General features: G+C 36.2%; 1 protein-coding gene across 1 annotated transcript; it reads left to right on the forward strand.

Annotated features, from left to right (window-relative positions):
* The first annotated feature begins 241 nt into the window (after positions 1-241).
* LOC102663811 (protein MAIN-LIKE 1-like) lies at positions 242-1923 on the forward strand. The gene is made up of 4 exons (XM_006579242.1): positions 242-601; positions 715-1107; positions 1209-1373; positions 1477-1923. The coding sequence occupies exons 1-4, from the start codon at positions 242-244 to the stop codon at positions 1921-1923; spliced, it is 1365 nt and encodes a 454-aa protein (XP_006579305.1).
* Positions 1924-18421: the final 16498 nt, after the last annotated feature.

Below are 18421 nucleotides of genomic sequence, written 5' to 3' on the forward strand. Positions count from 1 at the left end.
CAATAATATTAGGATCCATAATCAATTTCCATTCAATCAAATAGTGTACTTAATAAAAACTAACCCGATAAAAGCCTAACATGTGTAGCCTTTCTTGACATGCCTTTCTTGACATACATCTCCTACAATCAATGAAAGCCTGACAGCTTTCGCGACTTTCAGTCATTGAAATTTGTGTTAGACCAATGAAATTTGAGTGAATGAAATCGGTGATTGAATTTGCGGCACTCATTTGCAGATCATGGTTAGGACCAGAGGATTAAGTCGTGCCTTAGGTCAGGTTACTGGAAGAGGTGTGGGCAGAGGAGATTGTGATGATTCCGATGATGCTCCGCAGCGTCGACGGCCTACTACATCCGCATGGAGGCAGCGAGTCGTTGTGACTGCGGCGCACGATGAGCCAATCGTCCCTACGCCAGATGTTCAGGATGACCCGATGGAGGCACCAGCTGCTGTAGAGGACATTGTGGCAGACATTCCTGTGGACACAGGCATAGAGGCTGCTGAGGATGAGCATGAGGGATTTCCAGATGGTCCGAGCGACCCATCCGTGTTGACCCAGTATGTGGATCATGTTGCTTGCAGCGTATGGACGGAAGAGGTATTTATACTATTTATTTTTAGTTACTTGTAAATTATACTTTATGATTGAAATTAGTTTTCCTTTAAATGATGATTTTAACGAATTTTGCGTTCCTTTATACTTCAATTCAGGAGCGTCCTGAATTGAAGCTATCCTCTCATGGGAGGAGGGTCCACAGTTTAGGCAGGCCTGTCCCTACCATTGAGGGACTTGTTGCTGGTACAAGACTAAGTCCTATAATTGTGTGTTCGGTAGACACCGACGATCGGGGACTTTTGTCCGCGTTTGTCGAGCGGTGGCACCGGGAGACGTCTAGTTTCCATCTCCCGGTGGGAGAGCTCACCATCATGCTGGACGACGTCTCCTCGCTTCTTCATCTTCCCGTGATTGGTGACTTACGCGCTTTTGAGCCCTTGCACGTGGACGATGCGGTTCAGATGCTGGTGGACTTATTGATGGTCTCCGCAGAGTCTGCTAGGGCTGAGACAGCCCAGTGTCGTGGACCGTACATACGCCTGCAATGGGTACATGATATATATGAGCGCCGATGCCAGGCAGGCCATTGGGCAGCTGCGGTTCGCGCATATCTTCTTCATCTTTTGGGTTCACTCTGTTTGCTAACAAGAGTGCAACCAATGTCCATGTTGTCTACTTGGAGGCCCTTCGTGACCTCAGTATGATGGAGAGGTACGCTTGGGGAGTGGCTGCTTTGGTGCATATGTATGACCAGCTGAACGATGCATCTATGAGCCACAGTCGGCAGCTTGGAGGTTACATCACACTGCTGCAGGTAACAAATATGTTTTTCATTCGTTCAGCCTCAACAATATTCAACTTTAAATTTTGTTACACTTTCATTATTAATGTTTATAATTTTGATGTTACATTTGTAGTGCTGGATTTACGAGCACTTTCTGTCGGTCACGGACTCCACTGCTGATCAAGAGTACGACGAGGATTCTCCGCGTGCGTGTAGGTGGATTGCGACCAAGAAGACCGTGAAGAGCATTCGTACGCCGTCATATAGGGAGCACCTGGACCGACTCCGGATTTCGGATGTCTGTTGGATCCCTTATGGGGAGCACCGGGAGGTCCGAGACTTCCACGTCAAATCATGTTATTCCGATCTCTTGCGCTGGGGGCCTGTTGCTGTTTATTACCGACCGGAGAGGATCGTGCGGAAGTTTCACTACACGCAGACCATTCCTACTCCTCTTGTCGATTCATGGGTCTCGTATGATGATATACATGACAGGTGGATGCACTACGAGGATCATATCGTTCTAGCAGGTGAGGTGTGCGTTGTGCCAGGCCAGTGTTCCAGTGACTACATGGACTAGTTCTTCCGCATCTCCCATCATTTCATGACACCAGACCATGCATTAGATCCTCTGCCTCATGGTCACGCCCCGCAGCCCCGAGTTGTCCCTCAGGCCTCACAAACAGATATCCCTCACGTGTCGGAGCCAAGAGCATCGTCGACATCTACAGAGGAGCCTAGACATGCAGTGGTAAGTAATACTAATAATTTATGTCATTTACCTCAATATTTGCATAATAATTTGTGTAATCAGTTTGTTTTGTATGTAACAGGAAGTTTGTGATGACATTGCTTAGAGGTTGGAGTGCCATCTGAGTCTAGGGGTGGTCACGCTTAACTCATCGACACATGAGGTGATCGAAGAATGTCTTAGGTTGGCCAGGAGTGTGACACAGGACCATCTAGTATATGTTAGGTCTAGACGCAGGCGGCACACGGATCAGGCGTAGTTTATGTACATATTTTATATTGATATTCCATGTATATACAGATATTGTACATGAACCCATTTCATGAGTATTGTTGGTTTTATTTATTTTCATTAGTAATGTTAGTTTTATTTATTTCCATTTGTGTCTATATACACGCGTGTTATTAAAATGGTCTAGTTAACTTAGTTATAGTATATGTAAATTATTATAAATGGTCTAGTTAACTTAGTTTACCAACTAATAAATAAAAATTTGAAATATAACTTTAAATATAATTGAAATAAAGAAGTTGAAAAGGGTGTAGAAAAAAATAAATTAAACAAAAAATGGACATCATGAGTAGAGGTCATACCAAAAAATAAATTAATATTTTTGTACAAAAAAAATTAAACAAAAAATGGACATCATTCATTATCTAAGATCCTTATTTTATATAACATACTAATATTTTTAAATTCTCTTATAATTACTATTTTCCCACTTATACTAATGATCATGTAAAAAAATGTATTATAAAGTAGTTAGTATTTTAATTTTTAATATAATACTAATTATTTTTTTATATTCTTTATAATATTAATGATATGATTAATTTTAAAAATAAAAAATAAATTAATGATGATAATATTAATTTTATAAAATCATTATTATCTTTTATGTATTTATTGATTTTTATTAATATGTATAAAATAACCTTAAACAATAATTATAATGGGACTGAGTAAGTATTTTAATATTATCTTCTAAACCAATTTATTCTAAAAATATATATTAAAAAATTAATTATTTATAATAAATCAATATTTATAAATATATTATAATTAATAAAATAAATAAATATATTTAATTATATTATAATTAATGAAATAAATATCTTTATAAATTATATTATAAAATAAATAGTTTTAATAAATTATTATTTTTCCTCTTACGGATCAAGTTAAGAGAAAAACCAAGTAAGGACAATTTTATTATTTTTTTAGAATGTTGGGTGCATCAACAATAATGTTGGATGCACCTAACAACACTCTTTTGTTAGGCATAGTTAGTAGGAGGGCTTCCTTGTTCCTGGGAAGTTGGGGGCTTAAAGCCCAGACCTCCACCTTTGGTGGGGCTACAACTTGGGTGAAAAAATAATTATTTAAACTAATTCCTTTATCATTTATCAAATGAGATACAATTTTTACAACTAATTCCCCAAATCCACGATATGCTTACTCAATTGGTACAATTTCAGTTCGAAAGGCCCATCCACCATAACCTTCAACTATTGGAGTTACCTTGCTATACAAAAAGCAGTCACTAACAACTCAAACTCATGAAAAGACAATACTATAGATATTAACAAATAACTTAACTGCCGATTACCTCACAAAAGCCGAGGACGTACATTAAGCAACCCTTTCTTATGAAGGTGACGAATATAGTCATTAAGCTCTATCAGTCTTGAAGATCCACTTCTTAGCTCTCCTATCTATAAACATTAAGAACCAAGTGCTAAAAAATCTTTCAAATGTATCAATTATTAGAATAGAAAATACAAGTAGGTAACTTTAAGCACTAACTGTTGGAGCAGGACGAAGCACAAAGCCCATTTGCGAGGACATATCTGCAAGTTTGCTACCAAAATGTGGGAAGCTATAAAAAACCTACAACCAAAATAACATAAAATACCCTGTAATTTTTAAAACATATATTTAATTAAGGAGACAATACTTAAAATTCCTATTGTATTTTTCATGAGATTATCAAATCTTTCTTCCTTTGCTTTATGAAGAATCTGCTTCACAACTAGGCCACCCATACTGCAAACAATAAAAAGGTACATGGGACAGAACAAAGTGAGGTACAATTTGATTAAGCAAACAACTTGGTTCCCAAGACATTTGGAAAATGCAATTTAGACAAAATACATAAAAGAAATAATAAATAACAAGGTTGTCTTTGTCCAAAATGATTTCTAGGATAAAGTATATATTAGAAAGATAAAAGCAGTCACAGCTGGGACACAAACCACAAAAATATTCGGAAGTTGTAACTGCTTGTTCATAAAACAGAACAAAGTGGCATGTAAGCACACCTCACTATAATTCTTTCCCAAAAATAGAACAAGATAGATTACACACACACATAATCAACAGCTACTAATTTGTCCTACATCCTTTTTTGTTACTTCAAAGTATGGTATGCTTTCTTTTCTACAAGTGCCTTGGGAGGTGGCCTTGGGGGGTGGGTGTGTGTGTCTAAATAACGGGGACATTTATTTGTTTAATTTGTATATGATCGAGTTTGTGGTATGATTAATATTTATGTATAGAGTTATGATCTGATCGATCGGAGAATGATGATCAAAGCCTGAGGAGTGGATGTGATCATTTGTGTGTCGTGATGTAAATCTTTGTAATCATTCTAATTTCAAAGTTGAGTTTTCCTATACTTGGGTGTTGGATATTCATATTATTAAGGTTTTGCCTTGTGAATTTATTTCTCTGAAACAACTTCATATATTTCTAAATTATATATTTGTAAATTAAGTATACAATAAAATTATAACAAATAAATATTTATCCTTTTTATTACTACTTTTACATTTATCCATTTTTAAATAATAAAAATATGCATTTATTGTTGCAAGAAGAAAAACTTGAGGGAATGAGAAATGATTTTTCTTTTTATCATAATTATATAAATGAGTTTGCAAACCACACAACTACGACTTGGAGCCTATTTCCTCGGTTCTGCCTTTTGAATCCAATGCCTGGATTAAGAATGGCGGATAAGGTTCAATGAAATGCAGCTCACAGAATGCAAGCTAAATCAGCTGCTTCTCACATTGGATCTTCGAAAGAGGTATTAATTTGTCTCTATCTTCTTTTCTTTCTTTTTTAGTCATAATTTCACTTCAGGTGTTGTTATCTTTATTTCACCTTTCTTATTCAGCAGCAAGGTAGAACTCCTTATGGGAAAAAAGTTAAGGGATTCCCGGTCTGGCTTTACAGAAGAAAAAGAGATTTTGGATATTCTTGTAAAATCTAACCATGACATTGACCCATATCAAAGAGGTTGCACTTAACATGATTCTAGTTATGAAAGCCATGTACATGAGAAAATTCTATATGTTGATCCTGTACACATGGTTAAGTCTCAAATAGAAAGACAATTTGAAATTAGGGAACATTGTTTAGAGAACATAACTATGAAGTACGAAATATGAACCTGCAAGGTTTGCAGAACATGAGGATATACTGATATAGTAGCCAAGAAGTTATAAAATAATATAGCAAATATACCGCTTGCTTTTCATGAAGATGCCTCTAACTTCTAGCTGCAATTGAAGTGCCTGTCAAATTTGCAAGCCACTGCCAATGAAGAACAAGAAATTCAGTTGATTAGAGGAACATCCAATGCCAATATGAAAATAACCATGAATGGAAGGAAGTACTTGACATAATTTCCGACTTATGAAAATAAAAAATGCAGAGGCTTTAATACTTTGTGAATTTAAAGTTGCTTAAATTAAGCTAGGGTTTACCTTGTATAGAGCAGAATATTATGATTACTCCTGCACAGTCAGAAACTGCATAATAGAGTATGATATATTTCTACAAATAATGGTAACCTTCTGTTATTTAGAACTAATCTAATTAAACGTGTTGTCTATACTTAGAACTGTGAACTGTTGGAATCTACAACATCTAAATTATCTAGTTATTAATTAGGATTTGCATCAAAACCTCACTCCCAATATGACATTCTAAAGTCCACGATATATCAGCTATGATGAATTCTTGAGGGTATGGGAGTTAAGATCAATCTAAAAACCTGTTAATAAGACTTCAATTAACTTAGAGTGTTGGAAAATTTAATTACAATAGAGGCATGATTCTCTTGCCTATGGAGCAGACTGGCAGAATTAAGGAGAAGTAAATCAAAGAGGTTAAGAAACCAAACCACTACTAGCTAACTACTTGTTCATTCTATGACAAGCTTATCCGGGTATGGAGGAAAGGAAATGATATTATCTTGTAGTTTGATGCTAATTAATGTTAATCCAGTTGTATCACAATAGAGTATGATATACTATAACTGTCTAACTACTTCTAAGTCAGTTAGGGAGATTAGACAGAAGATATGACTAAGCTACATTTTACTAGATGTGTAGTCTACTTCTATAGTTGTCTCAAGTACATCAAATGCAAATAAAGTAGGCTAGAATCAGAGAATGTGTAGTATACTACATTGCCTAACTTAATTCTTAACCAACTTTCCTTAGTGTCAAATTGTTTTAAAATATAATCAAATGTGGAGTTAGAGCCTATAAATAGTTTTTGTTATTTTGTAGTTTAGATCCCTAATCAACTAACAAAAAAAAAGAGTTTTGGTTAGATGATTTGTTTGCCTAAAAAAGAAAAACAAGATGCTAGAACTACTCCAATCTGATTTCAATATCAAATCTCCAAATTAAACTACTTAGAGCTAAGGTGCACCATTGTGTGCCTTTTGCTTTGATAATAACGGTATAATTTGTTTCCTTGTGTGCTGAAATACATACATACCAGCAAACTTGCATTGATGACTTTGAAAATGCAAAAGAAGTAACCAAGTTCTTAGTAAGAAATATCAAAAATCCATCGTGCAAAACACACACAATAAACCAATTCATATCTCTACTTCAAGAAATGTCGTTCATTCTTCATATTCAACTCTAAAGTTTGAAGTAAACATGAAGAGAGGCACATTAGATTAAATAATGTTTTTTTTACATTCTTTTGCGCTGAGTGGTTATTCGTTTGTTAAAATGGTTTGACTTCAATGTTGACGGCCATGACCGTGACGGCCATAACACTTGTGTCGATGAAGCTCAGCCTATGCTGGCCATGGTGGTGGTGGAGGGGGTGGCTTCGGTGGTGGTGGTAGATGTGGTGATGGTGTGGCAGCGGACATCGTCGCCGATGATGGACAGAGCAAGAGGTTGAAGGTCGATGACGCAAACCACAGCGAGAACGGCAGGTGCAAGAAGGAGCCTAACAAGGATAGAGCGAGAGACCGTGACTGTGAACGTTCTTCTAGCCGTCATAGGAGCGAGAGGGAGAGAGACTAAGAGAGGAGAGACGGGGTTGTCAGCAATGGAGGGAGATGGAGCTGGCATGCTTAAGCATGCGTAACTTCATTACGGGACTGAGGCTGATGCGCTTCTTGGTGTCCACGATGGTGATGAAAGCGGAGCGAAGACTCGGGAGGTCAATTTCTGTATTTTGTGGCTCTATTGTTAAGGTCTCCACAGGTGGTGGTGCGTCTGTTGGGGATGAGTTGGGATAAAAGGGAGTGGGTGTGGGAGCGGATAACCGGTCAAGGATGACGTCAAGCTTGGCGGTCATCTCTAGAGTCTTGGTGGTCATCTCCAAAGTTTGGGTGGTCATGGGGATAGGTTTAGGGTGAGGTGGTAAACAACCTCTGCAAGGCGGTCTAGGGTGGCCTAGTGGCTGTAGTGAGTAGGTATGGTTGAAGGTAGGGGTTTCGGCAGGTAAAGGCAGCCATGGACGGCAGGTCGGACCAATTTGTTAGGAACATAACTACACTATGCTATGCTAACTACACTAAACAGGTATTTCATAATTCTTCTTTGTTTATTGATATTGCTGATAGCATATTTATAGCTGAACATATTCCACGATTATGGCCCAACATTGGCCAGCTACCACTACACGACTAACAAACTTGCACTGAAACGGTTACATTGGAAATGGATGATGGATAAAAGGTAATAACAAAATGATATGTAGTAGTAACAGAATGATACGTGATGGGATATTCTCCAGCTGTTATGGGACACGTAATCACGTAAATGGGTGGACTTCTCAGTTGTCTTCTTGGGTTTGTTATGGGACATGTTACAACTGGTGTTGCTATCATTGTCTCTGGATTTGTACCTCTTTGGTCTTATATTTTCTTCTTCCATGTTCAACAAATACAATTTTGTAACTCCTAAATTGATATCGTACATGTGTGGGATCTATATGATAGAAAACTAGGATTATATTCTCTCCATATTTCTCTTTGCACTTAAGTATTAATATTTTCATAAGTTCTTCTAAACACCAATGCAAAAAATCATAATCTAGTGAGAATATGATCAATTAAATTAATGACCCTTCAATTGCTCCAACATGGCCACATTTCATCTTCCCTCTCAAGTTTATCATCTACAAAGCATTTATTTTCTTCCTTTGAAAAGTGTCAATCAAATGTCTGAGAAACCCACAGCGGATGTCCTCACCCCTGAAGCTAACATAATCATCATATTTTGTTTAAGATTTGGTATCTGACATGCGTTTTTCCTCTAAACCCTTAAGTTTTCGAAATAACCAATAGACAAAAAAAACAACACAAAGAAATGAACAAGAATCAAAGGAATACAACATATTAAATTTCTAAAATAACTTGAGAGACCAAGTATTGTGTTGGATTGGAACAAGTGCACTATGGATTCCCTTTGTCTCTACACCTGAATATGTATGAGCCACTAGGTAACCGTTAGAAGTGGACTAGAAAAATCAGATCAAAGTCACATAAATGGCAATACTCTTTGGTGTGTGGACCATACTATTAGACCTTAGAAAGTATTGGTACACTTTGATATTTTTTTCTAGACTTTAAGTATCCTTCACTTGAAGAAATCCTGTTGGAATCGGGTAGGACCACTATGAGCAGGAAAATTTTCCCCCCAAGTATTAAACACAACTGGATACTCGGGACTCAAAAAAAATTATCTCCCGTAGAGGAGGTGACATTAGTTGAAGGTATCTCTTCAAAGTTTGGCGATTGCATTTGAATAGAAACTTGGACATGCTCAAGTGAGGGAGAGGAAAAAGATATGAGCAATTTATTAGTAAGGTTGATGATGTTGTCGCAACAAAACCGTGGTCATGATCACAATTTAGAACCTCTGCACATGACAAAATATTATACCATCTTCTGGCCAAAATGAATAATTGATTTCTGATGTTAGGATTAAGAGCCAACTTTTTGTTTTTTCTTAATAAGATTAAGAAGCCAACTGATGCGCATGCATGTTAGAAAGACATTTTGTTCCCTGCCTTGGAGTTTAAGAAGTGATTTCATGGGAGCTACCGAAAATTAATTGAAAATATTAATGATGGAAAAAGCAATTGTTTTCTACCTTAAAACTGCGACAATTAGGTGTAACAAAACAAAATAGGAGAACTACAACTACACGCAAGGTATTTAGCCTAAGAATAGGATTCAATACAAAGCATGAGGAACTATGTAGATGCTTCTTGTTAGAATGTCTTTTTTAGCGGTTATATTAAAACAACATCTACAAAAATAATCCTCCAAGAGATTGGAAGGTTGAGAAACTTAAGCAGAGTGTGCATTTTTCCCATACCAGAGGATGCGAAGGCCATTTTGTTGGAACAATAAAGTTCTCACACTCACACTATGCACCCACTATCACTCTATGTTAGAGAATAAGAGAATATAATGAAAGAATTGATTGAGAGAAAATAGAGAGGACTTAGAATTCTGAAAAAACTTCTGCACTCTCATACTTCTCATTGATGATCACTATTATTTTTATACACACTGCACATGTAGCTATAAAAAACTTCATAGCTGTTAAACTAACTTCAAAATGAATCACTAACTAACTCCTAATTAACTAACTGAATTATAGCATACATCAACATTCCTCCTTAATTCAGATTTGTCAAGGATGTCACTGCTAACTTGTCTCTCAATTCCTTGAACTTGATAGACTTCAATGGCTTAGTTAGTATGTCTGCAACTTGATCTTCAGACCTATAAAACTCTAATTCAAGCTTCTCCTTACTCACTTGATCATGCAAGAAACGAAACTTGGTTTCAATATGTTTACTCTTGCCATGTGCCACGGGATGCTTGGCTAAATCAATTGCTGATTTGTTATCAATCCACAACCTCATAGGACTGCAATCTCTCATGTTCAGTTCTTCCATTAAAGCTTCCAACCATAGAGCTTGACAAGCTGCCATAGCAGCAACAATATATTTTGCTTCACATGTTGACAAGGCAACTACACTCTGCTTCTTTGAGCACCAAGAGATTGGAGTTGTTCCAAATTTGAAAACATACCCAACAGTGTTTTTCCTATCATCCTTATCACCACACCAATCTGAATCACTATAACCAAACACTTCTTCTTCTATATTCTTCTGACTGTAAAGATATAAAATGCCAAGATCCAATGTTCCTTTCACATACCTCAGAATCTTCTTTGCTTCCAGGAAATGAAGTGTCTTTGGTTTCTCCATAAACCTGGTTATCAACCCAACACAATAGGCAATGTCAGGTCTGGTGTTACATAGGTACCTCAATGAGCCTACAATTTGCTTGTACAAGGTAGGATCAACTTCTTTTTCATCCCCATCTCTTTGCGGCTTAATTCCAGTTTCAATATTGAACCTCAATGAGCCTACAATTTGATTGTACTTCATCATATTGAACCTCTTCAGAATACCTCTTTTGATGCATGAAAATCCCTTTATTAGTAGAAACAAATTCAATACCAGTTTGTTGGAACAATAAATTTCTCACACGCACTCACACTATGCACTTACTATTACTCTATGTTAGAGAATAAGAGAAGATGATGAAGGAATTGATTGAGAGAAAATAGAGGGGACTTAGAATTCTGAAAAAACTTCTGCACTCTCATATCTTCTTTACTACTGCCAGTCACTAGCAAATCATCTACATAAAGACATATTATCAAAAACTCACCAGAATCTATGTTTCTAACATAAACTCCATGCTCAGTAGTGCACTTGGTAAAATTCTGCTGGACTAGGAAGCTATCAATTCTCATATTCCAGGTTCTAAGAGCCTACTTAAGGCCATATAGTACCTTATTCAACTTGTAAACTTTATCCTCTTGACCTGCCACTACATAACCAGGTGGTTGAGTTATGTAAACTTCTTCTTTAAGTGGCCCATTCAAAAATGCTTACTTCACATCAAGTTGATATAAAGACCAGTTTCTGTTGCTAGCAACTGCCACAATGAGCCTAACAATTTCAAGTCTTGCAACTGGAGCAAAACCCTCATTGTAGTCCAAGCCATGTTTCTGCAAAAATCCCCTTGCTACTAATCTTGTCTTATACTTGGATGCATCTCCATTAGGCTTTACTTTAATCTTATAGACCCACTTCACATCAATTGGTCTTTTTCCTTGAGGTAAGTGGACTAACTCCAAGTCTGGTTCTTCTTAATTGATCTCAATTCTTCTTCCATAGTTGTTCTCCAATGTGAACTTTGTGAGGCTTCATCATGACTCACTGGTTCTGATTCAGCAAGTAGAGCAAAGTGCACAAAATACCTTTCTACGGTGATTGCTATATCAGGATTCAATTCATACTCTCTGAGTGTTTGTGGTACTTGTCTCCCTCTTTGTGACCTTCTGAGTTGCTCTCCACCTGATGGTACATCATCTTCACTTTGTTTGTCTTCAAGGTTCACAATCACCTTTCTTTCACCATTGTCAGTAGCATTTCTTTCCTAATTCCAGCCCTTGGTTTCATCTATCAAGACATCTCTGCTAATCACTTCCTCATTCTAGGATCATACAACTTGTAGCCACTGATTGGATGATATCCAATGAGTATCATTGGTTCAGCCTTGTCATCAAGTTTCTTTCTGATCTGCTCAGGCACATGCTTAAAACACAATGAACCAAATATTCTGAAATGACTCACACTAGGCTTCTTTTCTGACCATGCTTCTTCAGGTGTGTATCCCTGCAATCTCTTAGTGGGACATCTGTTCAAAATATACACAGCAGTAGAAGTTGCCTCTCCCTAGAAGTAATGAGGCATTCTCTTCCCTTTCATCATGCTCCTGGCCATGTTCAGAATGGTTTTGTTTCTTTTCTCAGCAACACCATTATGTTGAGGTGTATAGGGAGATGTCACTTCATGAATTATTCTCTCTTCATCACAAAATACTTGAAATTCATGTGAGTTATACTCACCACCTCCATCTGTTCTAAGCACTTTGATTACCTTATCACTCTGCTTTTCACTCAACAACTTAAACTTCTTAAAGATGTTAAACACCTAACTTTTCCGATTAATGATAGATCCATATTTTTCTAGTAAATTCATCAATGAATGACACAAAGTAACTGTTACCTCCTAGGGATTTCACTTCAAAAGGACCACACACATCAGAATAGATCACTTCAAGCTTTGTTTTGGATCTGATTGGAATTTGTGACTTAAAAGAATTCCTTGGTTGCTTTGACACACAACACTCAACACACAACTGTTTTGGTATCTCAATTTGAGGGAGACCATGAATCACTTTCTTACTTTTCAATTCACTTAAACTCCTAAAATTTAGATGACCAAACCTTTGATGCCACATCCAGCTTTCATCACTTATAGAAGCAGCCAAGCATTGAAATTTTGCAATCTGAATTCCAATCTTGAATGTTCTGTTTCTTGACAAAAGGGCCTTTAGAATCAACCTCTTATTGCCATCAAACATCTTCAGTTGATTGTCCTCCATCTGCATTGAGTAGCCCTTTTCCAGCAACTATCCCAAACTTAGCAAATTATTCTTCATATTGGGAACATATAGCGCATCATTGATAAATGAGTGTTGTCCATCCTTCCTCTGAATCATCACCTTTCCAATGCCTTCTGCAGTTACAGAACTGTTATCTGCAAACTTGATCTTGCTCTTCACCTTATCATTAATGTTTAGAAACCACTCTCTATGTCCAGTCATGTGATTGGAACAGCCTGTGTCAAGATACCATAGATTAACATTGTCTTCTTCTAAGTTTGTAGTTGCCATTAGTAACACTTTATCAAAGTCAGAATCCTCATCTTGTGCCAATTGAGTCTCATCTACATTTCTTGGGACCCTTTTATTTATGCATTCATCTGCAAAATGTCCCCATTTCTGACAGTTATAATACTGAATCCCTTTCTTGTTGAATTTCTTCTTGCCCACTTTGTGATTCCCTCCACTTTTCTTGTCAATTTTTGCATTCTGGTTATGATTTCCAGAACTGTTGGAGACCTCACCTGACCCCTTCCACTTATTGTTCTTCCACTTTCCATTTCCCTTCTTATTCTTGCCACCATCATAGTTGTTCCCTTTGGTTGTTTAGGCTTGCAATTCTTGCTCAACTGATCTTTGTGAGTTTCTTTCATTGAGCCTCATCTCTTGAGCTTTAAGTATTCCTTGCAGTTCTTCAATCTTCATTTCTTCAAGATCCTGGCCTTGCTCAATTGCCACCACTATATGATTGAATCTTGGTGTCAAAGGTTCTTAATACCTTGTCAATGATCCCCAAGTCTGATTGCTTGTCACCATAAGCATTCATTTGATTTGTAATTGCCAAGATTCGAGAAAAGAACTCACCAATGCTTTCTTGATCACTCATTTGTAGAAGTTCATACTGCCTTCTCAAGGTCTGCAGCTTCACCTTCTTGAGTTTTCTATCCCCTACATAGGATTTCTCTAGAGTATATCATGCCTTATTTGCAATATCAGCAGATCAAATTTTCTAGAAATTATCTGCATCTACACATTGATGAATAATGAACAATGCCTTTGCATATCTTTTCATCAAATCACGACGAGCCACCTTCTATGCATCAGTTGGGTTCTTTTCAAGTTCTTGAACTCCTTCGTGCACCACTTCTGTCACATCTTGAAATTGAAAGATTACCTTCATCTGAGCACACCAATCACCATAGTTCTTGCCTATGAGAACGGGCATAGATGCTGGAAAATTTCCATTCAAGGAAGCCATCTCAATTTCGGTATTCAGGGATCTTGAACCTCAGCTCTGAATACTAGTTTGTTGGAACAATAAAGTTCTCACCCTCACACTATGCACCCAATGTCACTCTATGTTAGAGAATAAAAGAATATAATGAAGGAATTGATTGAGAGAAAATAGAGGGGACTTAGAATTCTGAAAAAACTTCTGCACTCCCATACTTCTCATTAATGATCACTATTATTTTTATACACACTGCACATGTAACTATAACAAACTTCATAACTGTCAAACTAACTTCAAAATGAATCGCTAACTAACTGAATTACAACATACATCAACATATTTTTTTCCCATTTTTTTCCAGGAGAACAACTTAATGCGAGAAAATTGTGAGTGATCCATCATATGCCAACTGTTAAACTTCTGAAGGACATAAAATATGATATAATCATAGTTATCAAATTCGACTGAGTTGACCCATTAACCGGGAATCAGACACCCAGTCGGTTGAGCTAGCATTTTGATCTGTTATGCATTCGAACCGGTGAAATCGATTAACTCGGGCGATTTTTAATCAACTCGGTGACTAACCTGTTTCTTTTGAACCGGTTACATAGATGTGCGATGTGCTAAAGTCATGTCTTTGTCACTGATGTGGCAGTGTTTCTCACTATCGCACACTACATTGTCCTAGGCCTTTGCACTGTACTCTGCAGATTAGTTGGTTGCGCACGTTTTTTGGTTACAAATACACGTTTGTTTAAAGGATGGATGTCGAACCCAAGATCTTGTGATTACATGAAAAATCAAATACCACTAAACCACGTCATTTATTTGGTTATAATAATAACATATCAATCTTATTTCATTATAAAATTCAAAAACTTGTTATATAGCAAGTCATGTGAGTCAACTAGATTTAGTGATCTCGTATATCTCAACTAAGTCAATGATTGGTCTGAATCAAATAATTATGAGTATAGTTATAATTATTCCAATACAAAAACATGTTTAAGTATGAATTGCACCATAACAATTACATGATTAAGTGTGAACTTCATGCATCACATATGCAAGATTTGAAAGTTACATATGTATTATGAACTAAGAAGCACATATTTAGACACGGTATTGAACACGACACAAACACAGGGACACACTTGTAATAAAAAAAATATGGGAGACACACACACATTGTGTGTGTGTGTGTAAAATATGATCAATATCAACATGACAAAAATTTAAATATGATCAAACATGATAATAAAATTTATATATTCATATGATAATAAATCTAAGAAAAAGTACTAACTACTAAGAGGCATCAAGAGATATGCCTAACAAAAAGTATTAAGACTAACAGGAATCAAGTCTAACAAAAAGTTTAAATACTAGTCTATTAAAGTCCTTGGTCATCTTCATTGAAAAAGACAATTTCTAAAATTGGTTCATCAAGAGATAAATTGGTTATTTCATCGTCATTAAGTGAAAACCTATCTCCTGCAATATCCCACATTCTAGTTTCCTCTTCATTGTAGTTTAAGGAATTTCTTGAAATAAGGTGAAGATTGCTATGAACATATACAAGATTCCCCACTCTTTTAGGTGTCCTCTTATTTCTTTTCAAACTATGTATGAAATTGTAGGTGCTCCAATTCCTTTCACAACAAGAAGATAAGTATGGTTGCCCAAGTAACTTAAGGGCCACCAAGATTTTGCATCCAATTCACCTTTATCCCTTAAAGAGTCAACATCATGAAAGTCTTCTCTTTCACTAGAAAAAATTGTAAACTTTAAATTTACTTGTCTCCTTACATCCACATCATCAAAGTATCTTCTAAAGCATTTCTTCCTTTCATCAGTAAGTTCCACATCTTGATGTGGGGGAACTCTTGATCAATCTTCACGTAATCATTCATGACTATAATATGTACAACAATAAAAAATATATAAACATAAATTAATATAACCCACAAAGAAATGCATGTAAAAAAATTTAATCATAAATTAATTTAAGGATATAAAGTATTACATTGGGTTTAAAGAATGTGCTAGACAATGAAAAGGTGTGTTACTCTTAGTCCAACAGTCCATTAATATTTTGTGCACTACATCATTAAAGGATGATTCTTCATTTTTTTGTTTCTTTCTTTCCTGTTGGTATATGACTTGTCTCACATTTTCAATCATTGAATCCTACATTTCATATGCCAAGTGAAGACGAGTCATATTAGTATCTGTCTTTCTAAGAATATCATAAATAACAGTAGTTAAAAAAAAGTATGTAATCAACCTTGTTCACCAAATATCATCCAACAAAGTTTCTTTCACTTTTTTTGCCATTCCAACATCATGATCCTTGTAAGTAGACCATTCAAGAGTAATAAACATTTTTTGGAGTCCTTCTTTCAAACTTCTAAATCTCTTTAACATCACAATAGTTGAAACAAATCTTGTAGGAGCAATAGAAGCAACTTCAATGAGTTGAAGTTATTGTACGTTGATAATCTCATAAAGTGTCCCATGATAAAAAAGAAATTAATCAAATTAGCATCATCTGCAATTTGTGTGATCCAAGAACATTGTTCATAAGTAACATTATTTTTCTCAACATCCTTGGTTGCACAATAATTTTTCAATGCAAGGTTCAAGGTGTGCACAACACAAGAAGTCCAATAGATGGCAAGAAACTCATTCTCTACGATCATACCTGATGTCTTACATACAGCTGCATTATCAGTCACAATTTGTACCACATTTAATACCCAACCTCCGTAATTGCATCTCTGATGTGTAGAGCAATGAAATCCTTGTCCTTTATATCACCAGAGTAATTTACCGCCTTTAAGAATATTGGTCCACTCTCAGTGATAGCCATGAAGTTGATAAGAGATCTTCTTTGAAGATCACTCCACCCATCACTAACAATGGTCGCACCTTTCTGATTCCATGAATTTCTTATTGGTTGCAAGAGGTTCTCTACATGGCTTCTCTTTGTTGTAAGCAAGGTAGTTCTCAACTTATTGTAACCTGGAGGCTTATATCAACTAAGATTAGGAGTATTGGCAACATAAGAAAATGTCTCCCTATAATAATGATTCCTTGCTAGATGAAATGGTAGCCCTGAAGAGAAAAACATCCTTGCAATTCTAGCATCAAGACCATCTCTACCTTGCAAATTGAAACCTTTTTCTAAAGGACCTGAGACTTTTGGAGGAGCATCATCTTGTGTTTGTTTGCCTTCACCAGGTAAAGAGATTTTTTTCTTTGAATTTTGTATCTTCAAAGTTGCTTCATTGACCAATTTTTTTTAATTCAATTAGTTTTGGAAGAGTCAACTTTGAACAAGATCTAACTCTTTCTCCTAAGATTTTTAGCAAGTGAGCCCTTACACGCATGTAAGACCCAATGAATGAGATTTCACACAAATTGCATGTGATCATGGCATTTCCCCCCGCCAAGAGTCTTTCTTAACTTCCTAACATGTCTCCATAGGGGTTGATTTGATCCTCTTGCTTCATAGCTTCATTAGCACTACTGATCTCTACAATAAAAAAATGGATACAATAAGAATTAAGCAAAATAAAACATTAAACAAAACCTATATATGTATGAAGAAGCACATATATGTATGAACTGAAAAATATATATGAACTCAATCCCAAGAAGATATCAAATAATGAGTTTATTATTTTAAATTCTCACCAAAACAATCCAAATATACGAGCAACGTAGATAAACAACAAAACTTAAACATCAAGAAAAATTCACAAATTAGAGAAACATAGGAAATGCCACAAAATTGAAAAAACACTTTTATAAATGAACTTAAGGCTTTAGCATATCCAAAACGGCTTTGTCCTGATGATGGAATTTAATGGCATATAAGTTCATGGAAAAACTAAAAAGAAAAACACCACGTAATTAAAAGAACAAAAACATGATAGTTAACAATATCAATATCGTTTCCAATATGTATGAACGAGCACATTGAACATTGAACAAAAGCATGGAAGTTAACAATATCAATATCTATCTTGTGTTTTGCGCACAGCGACGAAGGTCTAGGGTGGCTTGCATGCGAGGACGGTGGTCTGATGGTGGTGTTTTGTTCGCCTGTAGAGCGGGAAACATGAAGGAGAAGAAGAAGGTTCATTTTGTGTGTGAGAACTAAAGCGGTTTGTTCTCTTTAGTAAATGTTTTTTTTAAGAAATAAAAAAAGTGACGTGTCCATATCCGAATGATGGGCCACATCCAACTGCGTGTGTCCGGCGAACTCAAACGCATCG

Source organism: Glycine max, chromosome 4, assembly GCF_000004515.6.
Source record: "Glycine max cultivar Williams 82 chromosome 4, Glycine_max_v4.0, whole genome shotgun sequence".
NCBI classification, from domain to species: domain Eukaryota; kingdom Viridiplantae; phylum Streptophyta; class Magnoliopsida; order Fabales; family Fabaceae; genus Glycine; species Glycine max.